At 42.7% G+C, this 12,419-nt stretch overlaps 1 protein-coding gene across 2 annotated transcripts; it reads right to left on the reverse strand.

Annotated features, from left to right (window-relative positions):
- Positions 1-698: 698 nt before the first annotated feature.
- Positions 699-10,950, reverse strand: LOC129762096 (von Willebrand factor A domain-containing protein 8). 2 transcript variants are annotated; one of them, XM_055760083.1, is made up of 6 exons: positions 10,872-10,950; positions 10,430-10,820; positions 9,941-10,371; positions 4,336-4,500; positions 991-4,274; positions 699-926 (listed from the first exon to the last, which is right to left on the reverse strand). In XM_055760083.1, exons 2-6 carry the CDS (start codon positions 10,629-10,631, stop codon positions 824-826), a joined length of 4,185 nt encoding a protein of 1,394 aa, XP_055616058.1. In that variant the 5' UTR covers positions 10,632-10,820; positions 10,872-10,950; the 3' UTR covers positions 699-823. The 2 variants fall into 2 exon arrangements, with proteins under 2 accessions (XP_055616058.1, XP_055616057.1); XM_055760082.1 differs by having other exon boundaries at positions 10,430-10,919.
- Between the last annotated feature and the right edge of the window lie 1,469 nt (positions 10,951-12,419).

Genomic DNA, 12,419 nt, shown 5'->3' on the forward strand with positions numbered 1-12,419 from the left:
GTTGTCAGCTGATCAACTTGGAATCTTTGTCGGTTCGTAGAGACACAGCAAGAGTTTTGCTGATCGCTGATGCTTTGCAAGGACGCATAGACTGTCCCGTTCTCTTGGAAAAAATCAATATCAACGTTCAACCTCGAGCTCTCCGAAATAATTCGATGTTACGACTGCCTGTACTACGCACGAATTATAGCATGTTCGGTGGATTTAGTGGTTTACAACGACTCTTTAACAGAGTAGCCAGGCTGTTCGACTTTAATCTATCCCGAATGCTTCTTCGTCGAAGATTCAGTTCTTTTTTTAATAATGAAATTGCCATGTGATAATTGGTTTATGTTATGACTTTGTGACGACTTTTATGTAATGCAATATTCGTATTTAGAAGTAAGCTACATCATTAGGGCCTTAAAGCCCGTTGATGAATTAACAAATAAATAAATACGCATTTCCCGTTCGAGAAATCGTTGAATAAGCAACGTTTGCCGGCGAGCGTCGAGCGGTAATGAATTGTCTTTCTTCATATTCATTGTACTGCTAATAAGTTTCCGGAAGGCGTAATCTTAGGTTACGTTACGTTATCTTACGTCCACTTGTTGCCCAATATTGTATTGTGAACATGTTGATGTTATATGTTCGAAGATGTACGAACGCGAATGGACAATTATGGGAACAAAAACAAAGACAAGTATTGTAAAACGGCATTATTACAATTTTAATAATCAACTTTTGTCTTATAAATCTATGGAAAATTTACCGTAATCCTATACTCTGTATCTAATCCCAATAGTAGGAAAACATAGCACCAATTGAAGTAAGGAAACTCCGATCACTGCAACACAGAGGCAGTGAAAATCTGCTTCAATATCTGGGGTAACTGCTCGAGATTCATACACACGAAACTTTTTCCGGCCGTCATATTGTTAGTGATTCTGAAAAGACAAAAATATGCATAATCATATTCACCAACAACATGTACTATTGACAAATTATTACAACTGTGCCTCATCTCCCAAGCTTCCGATGAAGATCACATACGCCTGCACCTTCGGGGATTGCTTCTGTAGTATGTCGTTCAAATTGCGCGGCGAAATGCCGTACCGTGAGAGATTCGCATCGCTCAGCACCACCACAATGGCTTCATCGCACTCCTCCTTAGCCATTCCGTCGACCGCGTTCCGTGCAGCGGGCAGCGTATGATCACCACTCCAGCAGAACTGCGAGTGCGCATGCATCATCTTGATCGTCTCCAGCCGTCGCTTGTCGTCCTTCGGTGGGTTGCTGACATTGATGAACGGAATCTCGACCGCCTCCCCACTGTGTCCCACAATGTCGTACTTTATCTTGGTTTCGAACCCGTCGAAAGCCTCCATCACCATTACGACAGCCTCCAGCTGGCGATCCAGTCGACCGTCGTACCCGTTGAATCGATACATCGAGCCGGAAACGTCTACCACCAGTTTGAGTCGCTTCGGTTTCTCCTGGGGTTGTCCCGGTTCGGGATCCTGCTCCACCCGTCTCTTGTAGATGTTTTTCTCGCCCGTGATGCCCTCCACTAGCTTTGTGTCGTCCATCTCTCCCGAGGTTTGATGCTTCTGCCAGTGGCGTTCCTTACTTTTCGCCTGAAGCGCTTGCAAAATGACACGTAACTGCTGAACTTGCTTCTGCACTGGTCCGCTGAACTCCATGTAAACTTTGTGATCGTACCCGCTCATTTGGATCTCCTTCAGCTTCTCTTCGAATGCCTTTCTGTTCATCTCACGCGCCGCTCGCTTCACATGCTCCGGAATATCGTCCTTCTCAGCGTCCGACAACTGATGAACCTTGTGCCCCGAATCCAACCTATAAGGACCACCCTTTCCACCCAGGCCGGCTGTATCCCGACCACCGGAACCCCCCGCCCACGTATTGCCACCCACGTGAGGATCATTGTTCGGATCGACCTTTCCGTGCTTCGGACTAGACACGTCCTTCCCACTATTGGCCTGAACGGTCATCTGAATCTCTCGCTGTCGCCGCAGGGCGGCCAGCTCATTCTTGGCGTACGGCGCGATCGCTAGTCCATGTTTGAGCAACACACCGGTCACCTGATCCAGCGTCTCCGGAGCGTACCGATCGTAGTCCAGCACATTACCGATCAACTCCGCCATATTATCGTCGGGGAACTTCTGCAGATGTTTCACGATGTTCACGACCTCACGGGTGGAGTACGGATAGCTCAGGATGCCACTGTCGGCCATATCGCGCAGCTCGGAGAAAGCGTCCACCAGCTGGCGGATTGTGTCGTCCGGTACGTCAGGGCCGTACTGTTTTAGCAGGTAGATTTCCGAGTTGGGCGAAGGATTGTCCACGGCGTGGCACGAGAACAGATCGCCAAGAGCAGCGAAGAAATCGTTCCCCAGGAAAGGGAATCCTGGCCGGTTGGCAAGGACGATCATACGGAAGTCGAGATGGGTGTATATAAGTTTGTCATTTTCAGAACTTGGAGTCTTCGATGGGGGACAAATCTTCCGTCCGTCAGATAGCATCATTTCACCGTTTTCGACTAGGGTTTTCAGGATGCAGGTTACGTGGATGGGAGCTTTGTCTGCTTCGTCCACCACCAGTACGTGACCTTTGGTCACGGCCTTCACCAGCGGTGAGTCTTCATAGATGATCCTGCCATCACGTATACTCGCCTGCAGGGTTAAGGATTGTACGGTGGTGTCTCGGTGCAGCTGGATGTACTCTCGGGGGCGGTTCATGAGTTGAAGCAGTCGATCGGCAATTTTGTTCTTGCCGACGCCTTGGTTTCCGACGAGCAACAGATGCTCTCCGAGGGTGAAGTCCTGCAGGAGCCTCTCCATGAGTTTCACGTGCTGTGGGACGTTGTAGAAGACAATGTCCGGCACTTTGCTAACCGCTTCGGTTTGATAGATCGGAACGCTGGTGTTTCCGATTTGGAGAACGCCATTGTCAGTGGAGATCGCCACATCCTCTGGTCGCCGCTCTTTTCCCTGCGAGACATCGCACGCTCGGAGGGCGTTCTCCAGAACGCTTCTCGGCAGGTTAGGCATGAACTTGGTGAGGAATGTATTGTGGAGAATACTGCAGGCGCTACGATCGGAGAGATGCTCGCCATATTCGTGAAGCCTACGAGCGATTCGGAGCAACTGCCGGGTGGAAAGGTTCTCCGCCAGGTTCCGCATCGTTGTATCCTGGGCTCCTCGCAGATACTGTGCCACTTTCAAGATTTGATGCATCGTATCGTCGAGTGGTCCGTACAAAGAATCGATAACCCTCAACTCTTCATCTCTGCTGAGACCACGAATTTCATGGAAGAGGAAAAGATTTAACGTTTCCGGGTTCATCCAATTGGTACCCCCCGATTTTTTGTGAGGCTCGGCCATTGCTATGATGCGAAACGCTGGGTCGATTCGCAGAATCCCACGAGCAGACAAATCTTCACCCGTGAAACCCATCTCAAGCAGACGATCGTACCGATCGTGACGCATCAGACGCCGACCATCGTAAAGCTGCATCTCCCGATCATGAATTAGTCGATGTAGGATTGCCAGGGTACTGTGATGCAACCGATTGATTCCATCCAGCACGATTACATGACCATTCAGGGCAGCTAGCAGTAAGGAAGAATCCTGCCAGATTGTGTCTCCGTTGAGTTTTGTTGTACGCTTCTGGATGAGATCCCGCGCGGTCATATCCTGATACAGGACCATCGTTTCTATCTCCTGACCCAGCAAACTGCAGAGCTCATTCACCAGAATTGACTTACCACAACCTTTGGGTCCGATCAAGCACACATCCCCCACCGCAGCGGACTGAATGAGTTCTGCGAGCAGATTTTGCTGATAATTGGTCTTCCGGTAAGATGTAGGAGGACTTCGAACATCCGATTTACACTTTCGTATGGTAAAGCTGATTGGGTGAGAGTTGACTTTCAAATTTATCAGAAGCGAATCTTCATTATCCGGCTCAACGGATATTATTTCCGAGGAAGCCTCTTTCTCTGGAGTGATCTTTAATGATTCCATCAGAGACATTGTAAGACTTACGCCTTCCTTCTCCAGAAACACTGGAAACGGATAGAGCCGATTCAGTAAACTGAACTCGGAAAGATGCGGATTATTGTCGATTAGCATTCCGACGTAGCGAAGGTTGTCTACGGGAAAATCTGGCAGTGTCGAAGCCGACGAGAGAACACTAAATCCAAACGATGTCAACTTCGTCAGCACATCCGGGCTTTTGTTACCCGCAAGCTGCTTCACTTCCGTGAGAATATCCTTAAAACAGAAAATAAATGAATTCTTAAGAATCAGATCGTTGTCGATCGTCGTCGTTTACCAGGTAAGGCAACTCGCTGACATCGCGAGCTTGAAATCTTGAGCGCAGGGGTGGATCTAGCGGCGATCCTCTGTATTTCGGAACCGGAAGCCCTAACGCGATCACCCTGAAATCCTCCGAAACTCGAACCAAGCCCCATTTGTCCAGCTGCTCTCGGTTGAATCTCTGCAGTTCACACATAACACACATCAAACCAACATTAAATGCTAAACATCATGTCAGCAGTTAGGGATACCATCTGGGCGGAGTTGAAGATCAGGACACAGCTACTGGTATGACCAAACGATAGTAATTCTTTGAAATATTTATTTATTACAATAATCAACAGGCAGAATCTATGCCCTAATGATATTTAAGTTGGTTAATATTCTCTTAAAGTTACGTTTAATAGCTACCCTACATAAATTGAAATCAAAGCCCTCTGCAACTCTGTTGAACATTCTGAGCAGACCGCAGATAAAATAATCTTTTTCATAGCTGAATGATCAGAAATATGTGGATGATAATTGAGGTAACTTCTCAAATGGAAGTTCATATCAATCGTTATTGAACCGCATCAGCATTGAATAATTCCAATTTGATTCGCAATTTTTCAAGCTCTATGCGAATTTGGTAATTTTTGTTAAGACTGGTATGACATGGAAAAAAATCCACTGGAAAATTTCACAATATCCTGTAATAAAACATTGACGCACCCCTTGTTATTATGTCAAAACTATTTGTACGCGCTATTTATGTTCAATTCAAGCTGTACTTCAGCTGCTTATCGTTGAAAAGAGTGTTAGCACTTGAAGAAATCATGGCTGGTAAACAAATTTCAATTCCCATCCGAAATTTGGTGGTAAAAGACTGTAAGAACAATCTATCACAGCGGAAAATTACTGCAAAATATAGTACAAGTCGTGGTGTTGTACAGGAAATATGGGCAAAGTACCATAAGCTCGGATCTGTGGCTGACAGAACGCGTAGAGCAGGTGTGCGTAAAACAGACCGTCGCACTGATTCAATGATCATCCGAGAAATCAAGAAAAATCCATCCAGCCGCAGAATCAGGGAACATGCATTGCAGAGAAAATTCGCTCGCAAACTACCATACATCAGTTCCAAAAAAAACTAGGATGGGTTATATCTGTGATATAACCGCAAGGTAGACGTAGAACCTTCGATGGCTCTGTATTCATTTGTTTGAAATTGCATCTGAATCTATTCTCAATGAAGGAATGAATAATTATTTCTAAAGATTGCTGAAAGTGTTCCTTGTTAGAGTGTGAGTGGAGGAGTATGAGTATGAAATTGTTATTAATATGAAATTCAACTACTACGAACTTGTTGGTGATCCAGAAAAAAACCGTTGGGTTTGCGTGTTTTCGCAAAAGCAACTGATGAGGTTTGATACAAAATTCTATTTTTTCTCGTGAGAAATACACACGAGAGTTTTCATGACCACTCCACGCGGAAGCAGAATAGAAAATGCGTTACTGAAACCTAATGCGCAAATCTTCCTTCACCCAACCGCAGTTACAAGCAAACGTTTCTCCATGACCATTCCATGCGATTGCATCACGAGAATCGAATGAGCACATCTTCCTTTGTTCGACCGCATTTGCAAGCGAGTAAAAGAAATGACAGCCTGCATGTATTCGCGATGACGATTTCTCCAGGTGCCTTGATGCTGCGTCCGTGTTCGGGAACACATTCAGATCACCACAAAAGCAATCATCATCAATAAGCTAGATTGTTATGATTTCGAAGCAATTTTAAGCCATTGAACGATTTTTTGGACCAATAAGTGGCAATCGTATAAATCTTTGATATTTTATCTTTCGAATGAAGTGATTATTATTCCACTCCATTCAGCCGGTAAAGAAGTATCAACATTCAAAACCTTGCACTCCAGTCGTAGTCCTAGGTCAAAAAAAAATTACCCTTTTGTGTGTAATAACGTGTTAAATGTTTAAGAATACTTTTCGATACACTCGAAATTTCGTCGAAAACTCGTTGAAACGTTCTTCGAAGTCGGTATAGCTACCAGATTTTGAGCGTTAATATCTCCTAACCAACTGAACGAAATGGTATGATAAACACTTCATTCGATAGATAAAATGTCTACGCGTTATATGTTTGTTACTTTTTGATCCAAAAACTTGTCTCAATAGCCCTAAAATTGCTTTCGAAACAGGCCAACGAAATCATACCAATCGGCATATAAGCGAGTGCCGCTCGGAAATCCACTCAGTTATGATTGCGCAACGATTGGGATACGATCGCTGGAATGAATGGATGTTTCCCTAACACATACTTCAAAACCATGTAGCCTGGGGAAATTGGCATTGCAAAATAGATGTAAGAAGCGGATACTTTTGAACTCGCTTGCGTTTCTGCAAATCAGAATGTTTCCCTAACACAGATTTCAAAACCATGAAGTCTGGAGAAATCGGCATTGCAAAATAGATACAAGCAGCGGGTACTTTTGTACTCGTTTGCATTTTTGCAAACCGGAATGTGTTTTCCCAATACAGAGTTCCGAAACCAGCCAGCTCACTGAACTTCTACGCCAACCATTTGATGATTAGGTAAAATGGTAAAAATGGTAAAATGTTGATAACTATTTGCTGCGATAAGTACTACAGTAATCGTTCGCTAACTGGTCCTGGTTTAACTGGTCTGCTGTTTAACTGGGCGAACGCTAACTGGTCCTTGGACCAGTTAAAAAGCACAATTTCGTAAACAATCGACGCCATATTCAAGTGGAAGATTTGCTGTGAGGGGCATTCGAATGTAATTTTAAATGTTATGAAAGTTGACATTATTTTCGCACGACAAAAACATTGATTAAACTACAGAAAAATAATTTTCTCAAATCATATGTCATACCTGTTGTCGCACTCAATGCGAAACTTCCATTGGAATCCTTTTGTTTATCCAATTACAGGAACAATACGAATCAAACAATTCATTGAAGTTTCCCTCGATTTTATTTGACGTTTAACATGCCGGACCAGTTAAAACGCGAATGTCGATAAGTGGTCTTCCCTTTTCGCCCAGTTAGTGAATGTTTACTGTACTATAATGCATAAATTGACTTGAATTGGGATTTGTTTGCAATTTAATTCTTAAATTGTTTTATTCATTCACTAGTTTACTACACTGCGTTTCACAACTATAGAACCACTAATTTTTTCTGAGTTTCCAGAGATATGTCAGAAGTCGAATGAATTGGAGTATATAGTGTAGAGTACAATAACTATCATCATTTATAAGACTGGCCATTTTAACTTTATTGTTGTGTTCAAGCACGAAACATTTCATTTAAAAAACTGAAATTCCAGTGTTTCATAACTATAGAACCAGATGGAAAAACTCTCACTCCTTTACAAAATTAAAGCCAATTTAACATGAATTACGATAAGTTTCTAATTCGTAAGTCATCTTTAGTTCTCAACCAGTTCAAATAACCCATTCAGGGTGGTTACGACCAAGCTGCGCCATGTTGTAGTGAATATCTCGTTCTACGCAGAGGATACTGCTCATTTAAGCTCTTCAAATCACTCATACTGCTGGTAAGCTGCACCTATCACTTATCACTCATACTGCTGGTAAGCTGCACCTATTATTATCACTCCTCATAAGTTCATGGCCTGATTTTGATTTGGTAAACAAGCTGACCAGTCCAAGATCTGAAGTCCCTATTAATTAAACCATGCCATGACTTTCCAGATTTTATGAATTGATACCAAATTACCCAATTCTCAAATTGTTTTTGATGCAAAAACAGCCTTAAATGATTCTGAAGTACTTCGTTGCACTTCTGACTGTTCATTCGTGTTGGTGGAAAGCTATCTAGACCAGGCCTTTTTGAGAAAATTGGTAATTGAAGAAACACAAATGATTACTTAGCCAACAGCAGTCCTACGTCAACCTTGCGGTTATGTCATAGATATAACCCATCCATAGTTTTTTTGTCGTGTAATCAAAGCACGCCTTGTTTACATGTCAAAAATCGAAATACAAGTCAGTTAGTCGAGGTCATAAAATTATTTTCGGAATGTCGCGGATTGATTTGGAAACTAAAAAGAAAATTCTGCACAATTGATGCACGGAAAAGGGTGTTACATACCACAAAATAGCAAAAAACAGTCGCAGTATCCGAAAAGATGTAAATTATATTCAGAAGAACAGAAGGTCTGCATATATTCGTGATCTGGCCAAGAAGTTCAAAACCTGTGTTGGGATGATTCAACGGATTAAACAGAGTCATGATCTAATAAAATATAAAAAGCAAAAAGTGGCCAAACAAATACCGGAGCAGCAAGATCGCGCTAAAACACGAGCTCGAAAGCTTTATGAGCGTATTTTGAATAATCTCAACCAGTGCATTCCCATGGATGGCGAAACACACGTCAAAGAAGATTCCAGAACGCTGCCGGGGCCTCAATTTGATACCAAATCGATTGGAGAGTGTACCATTAGCGGATACGACTGTTGCGATGGAAAAATTCGGTCAAAAAGTGCTCGTTTGGCAAGCCATTTGCATGTGTGGCATGCGGTCGTCGACTTTTTCACAAATGGGACTATAAATGCTCAATTTTATGTGGAAGAATACTTGAAGAAGAGCTTGTTTGCACTTTATCGAAAGCACGAGGTTCTTCTTCTATTCTGACCGGATTTGGCGTCGGCACATTATGCCAAATCCACTCTACAGTGATGTTCGTCGTGAAAGACCTCATCCCACTTAACTGTCCCCAGCTGCGGCCAATTGAACGTTACTGGGCAATTGTCAAGGCCAAGTTCAAGAAAGAAGGTACAATGTCTGAAAAATATGTCACAGTTCAAGAAGAATTGGTCTGCAGCGTCCAGAAAGTGCACAAAGACTACGGGAATAAGAACGCTTCGGCATCTTCAACGGCACGGCTTCCTCTCCGCTGGCCTGGAGCCATGGTCCGAGAACATCCTTGCCATCTGGTCCAAGCAAACAAGCAAACAGCAAGTTCTTTTTTAAATTATGTTCCGTAAAAGGATTTACATGTGTTTAATTTTTATGTCCAAATTTTATGTGATAATTTAACGTGCAATCTGTTCCCAACGAAACCTTGCAACAATGCCGTCAATAAAGAGGCGAACCAGCCCAGGAGGCTGAAAACCTCTCAAATAAAGAATAAAAACAGTAGTAAATTATTATATACTCAATGATATGTAGTACAACGAATAGGAGAAATGCTGAAGGACGTTTATATAACAATTGGTTTTCCTAGGGGGGCGGTCTAACCCCGTCTTCCCCTACGGCTGTCAAGTTTGGAGTCCATACGACCAAAATAGTTTCGACAGAATTGAAGCTGTACAGCGCAGGTTTGAGCTTAGCTGGACACTGATACCCGGACGGCGGAACATAGTGTCCGACATTGCTCAGTTCATTCCAACTGAGGAGCCTCTAAGAAAAAAAATTGAAATTGCGATTCGTCAACAAAATTGAATTTGTTATGAAAATCAGGACAAATGTTAGAATATGAAAAATAAATCAGGACGACGCCCCATATGGATCCCAAAATCAGGTTATGTCTTGTGAAATCAGGACAGATGGTATCCCTATGCCAGCTCTAAAACCCACCTCCAGCAAACTGTCGTAATTCTTGGCGGATATCAGAAACCTCCCGTCCTCCAGATGCATCTCACGATTCTCGAGCAGATTGTTCAAGATTGGCAGCACATTGCGTTCGGTTTTCTCCACCCCCTCGATGACCAGAATGCGCCCCTCGGTGGCCGCTCGCACGGCACTCTGGTTGTAGTAGGTCGCCGTGCCGTCCTTAATTTCCCGCCGTTGCTTCAGATCACTCTCGGTGGTGTCCCGATTCAGCAGAATATATTCAACTTCTCGGCGCGTTAGTTCCGAGTATTGCATAATCAGATTTCTCCTCAGATTGCCCGGCCGTCCGAGCAGGATCATATCCTGGCCCAGGTTGTCCTTCTGTAGCATCCAACGCAGGTGATGCAGCCGTGTTTGGGACAGCTGCGCTTCGCCCGTTTCCGCTTTCACGTTCACTAGAAAACACACGTTTTTTAACGATAACTGAAATATGATTTCAACAAATCGATTTACCGTAACCACTGGGAACCAGCTCGGGTTGTTTGGGCGGATGGATCTGCTTCTCTACGTCGTCTATTCGAATGGTGGCGCTGGTCGAAGTCGAACGGTGCCACCCGACGAAACAATTGCTCCCGTTTACCGCACTGTTACTGCTTGCTAGAATCCGCTTCAATACGTTTATCCTGCGGACAGTTTGGACGTTTCGTGGAATCATCTTGATCTGGGCGAGAGGAACCTGCTAGGCTTTGCGTTAGCTAATCAAAATCCTGATGGTGGTCAAAGTCCAACTGGAGGGCGAACAGCTGTGTGCAAGTCGCACATGTTGATTGTGTTAATTGTGCAAAGGGCGGGTGCTATTTCGTACAAAATGAATTCAAATTTCCAACAATTTCCCTTTGGCAAACTATAGAAATCAGACAGATTGATCTAATAAACATTAAGCAGGAATACTAACTTTTCCAATCTATTGTAATCAAGCAATACAAAAATTGAATTCAATGAAAAATTAAATCCGACTGAAACGATGATGTCAATTCATTCACGCCCTTTGCGCTCACTATAATGTTTTTATTGCCTCTCGTTTTGGGTTTGATTTTCGCATCGTGTACACAAGTCAGCTGGTTTTGACATTTCAGTTGCTCTTTTTGTTTTATGTTGTGATGAACACGCGAAAGTAGAACCAAAAACAAAACCCCCGATAGGCGAATAAACAACAGCGTGATTCAGATAAAGTGTCTGCTCTCTTACCTGTTACTAGCTGACCCGGCAAACGTAGTTCTGCCATTTAAATTATTTGCACAGAATATTTTGGGTGTTATATAAAACATAACTAATGTATTTTAAGCGTGTTTGAATGTTACAACCAAAGTATTGCTAAGATGGCCGCCTAGAGATGTCGGTTAATCGTTCGAATAATTCAAATAATCGAATATATGAAATTGTAATCGATTAATTTTCGTATCGAATAATTTGAAATCAAAATATGAATACATCGAATAATTGTCACTGTAATCACGATTAATGAAAAAAGGAATCTTTCTTACGGTTAATGCATTTTTAGGCTAAGAATTAGGCTATATAATTTTTTTTATCCAACCATCTAACATCGACAACCCGATAGACCACGCGACCAGAATTACAACGTGATACGTGATTATTTCAAGAAATAATTGTTCGTTCGATTAATCGAATATTGAAAGACAATTATTCGAATGAATCGAATATTGAAAAATGCCCCAACGATTAATCGATAATCGAATAAATGAAAAATGTAGACATCACTATGGCCGCCTTTTAGTAGCCAGCATAGAAAATCATGTGCATAGAAATCATAACCTAAAACTAAAAATGAAGCGCTCCGCGCGATTCTTAAGCGGACCTTACACGGTCAATATTATTGACAATATGATGACATTTGAGAGCATAAAGACAACTGAACATAGCCGACGACTCAGAAATCCGGATTTTCTGATTTTCGAGCATCAATATCGTGACATTTCGCAGTTGAAAAAACATAATGTGTTAATTCAAGCTACAGTAGAATCCCGATTATCCGCGAAATAGTCGAGCAAACTCACCGCGAATAACGAAAATCGCGGATGATCCATTAAAGGACCAGAAAAGAGATGCAAACACGAAAAAAAAGGTTCAACATAAAAACTATGTTTCATCAATACAGAAATCATTAAACTATCCATCTATGAGGTCGTGTACACCAGTGGCTAAATAATGTAAAAACCATGTTCACAACAAAAGTGCATGGTCCTAACACTCTCTAACAAATTCCGGAAAGGCCTATTGATTTACTATGGAATTCGCAGTCGCGAATAATCCACAAGGCAGATCACCCGCTTGCGGATAATCGGGGTTAAAGGCCCCACGGCGCATGAAATTTATGATATAGTTCTCTATAACATAGACGTGATAGTCATAGTTCTATGATATTTCGGAAACAATTTCTGGAAAGTTTGAGCTATGACATAATAGAAGCTATGTAGTAGAA

This window comes from Toxorhynchites rutilus, chromosome 1 (genome assembly GCF_029784135.1).
Source record: "Toxorhynchites rutilus septentrionalis strain SRP chromosome 1, ASM2978413v1, whole genome shotgun sequence".
Taxonomy (NCBI): domain Eukaryota; kingdom Metazoa; phylum Arthropoda; class Insecta; order Diptera; family Culicidae; genus Toxorhynchites; species Toxorhynchites rutilus.

Coding starts and splice junctions, on each gene's coding strand:
- LOC129762096 (XM_055760083.1), bottom strand. CDS start 10,631: ATGATTCCACGAAACGTCCAAACTGTCCGCAGGATAAACGTATTGAAG. Junction 4,501..9,940: donor ATTACGACAGTTTGCTGGAG/GTGGGTTTTAGA, acceptor TGTGAACTGCAG/AGATTCAACCGAGAGCAGCT. Junction 927..990: donor TTGGGAGATGAGGCACAGTT/GTAATAATTTGT, acceptor TTGTCTTTTCAG/AATCACTAACAATATGACGG.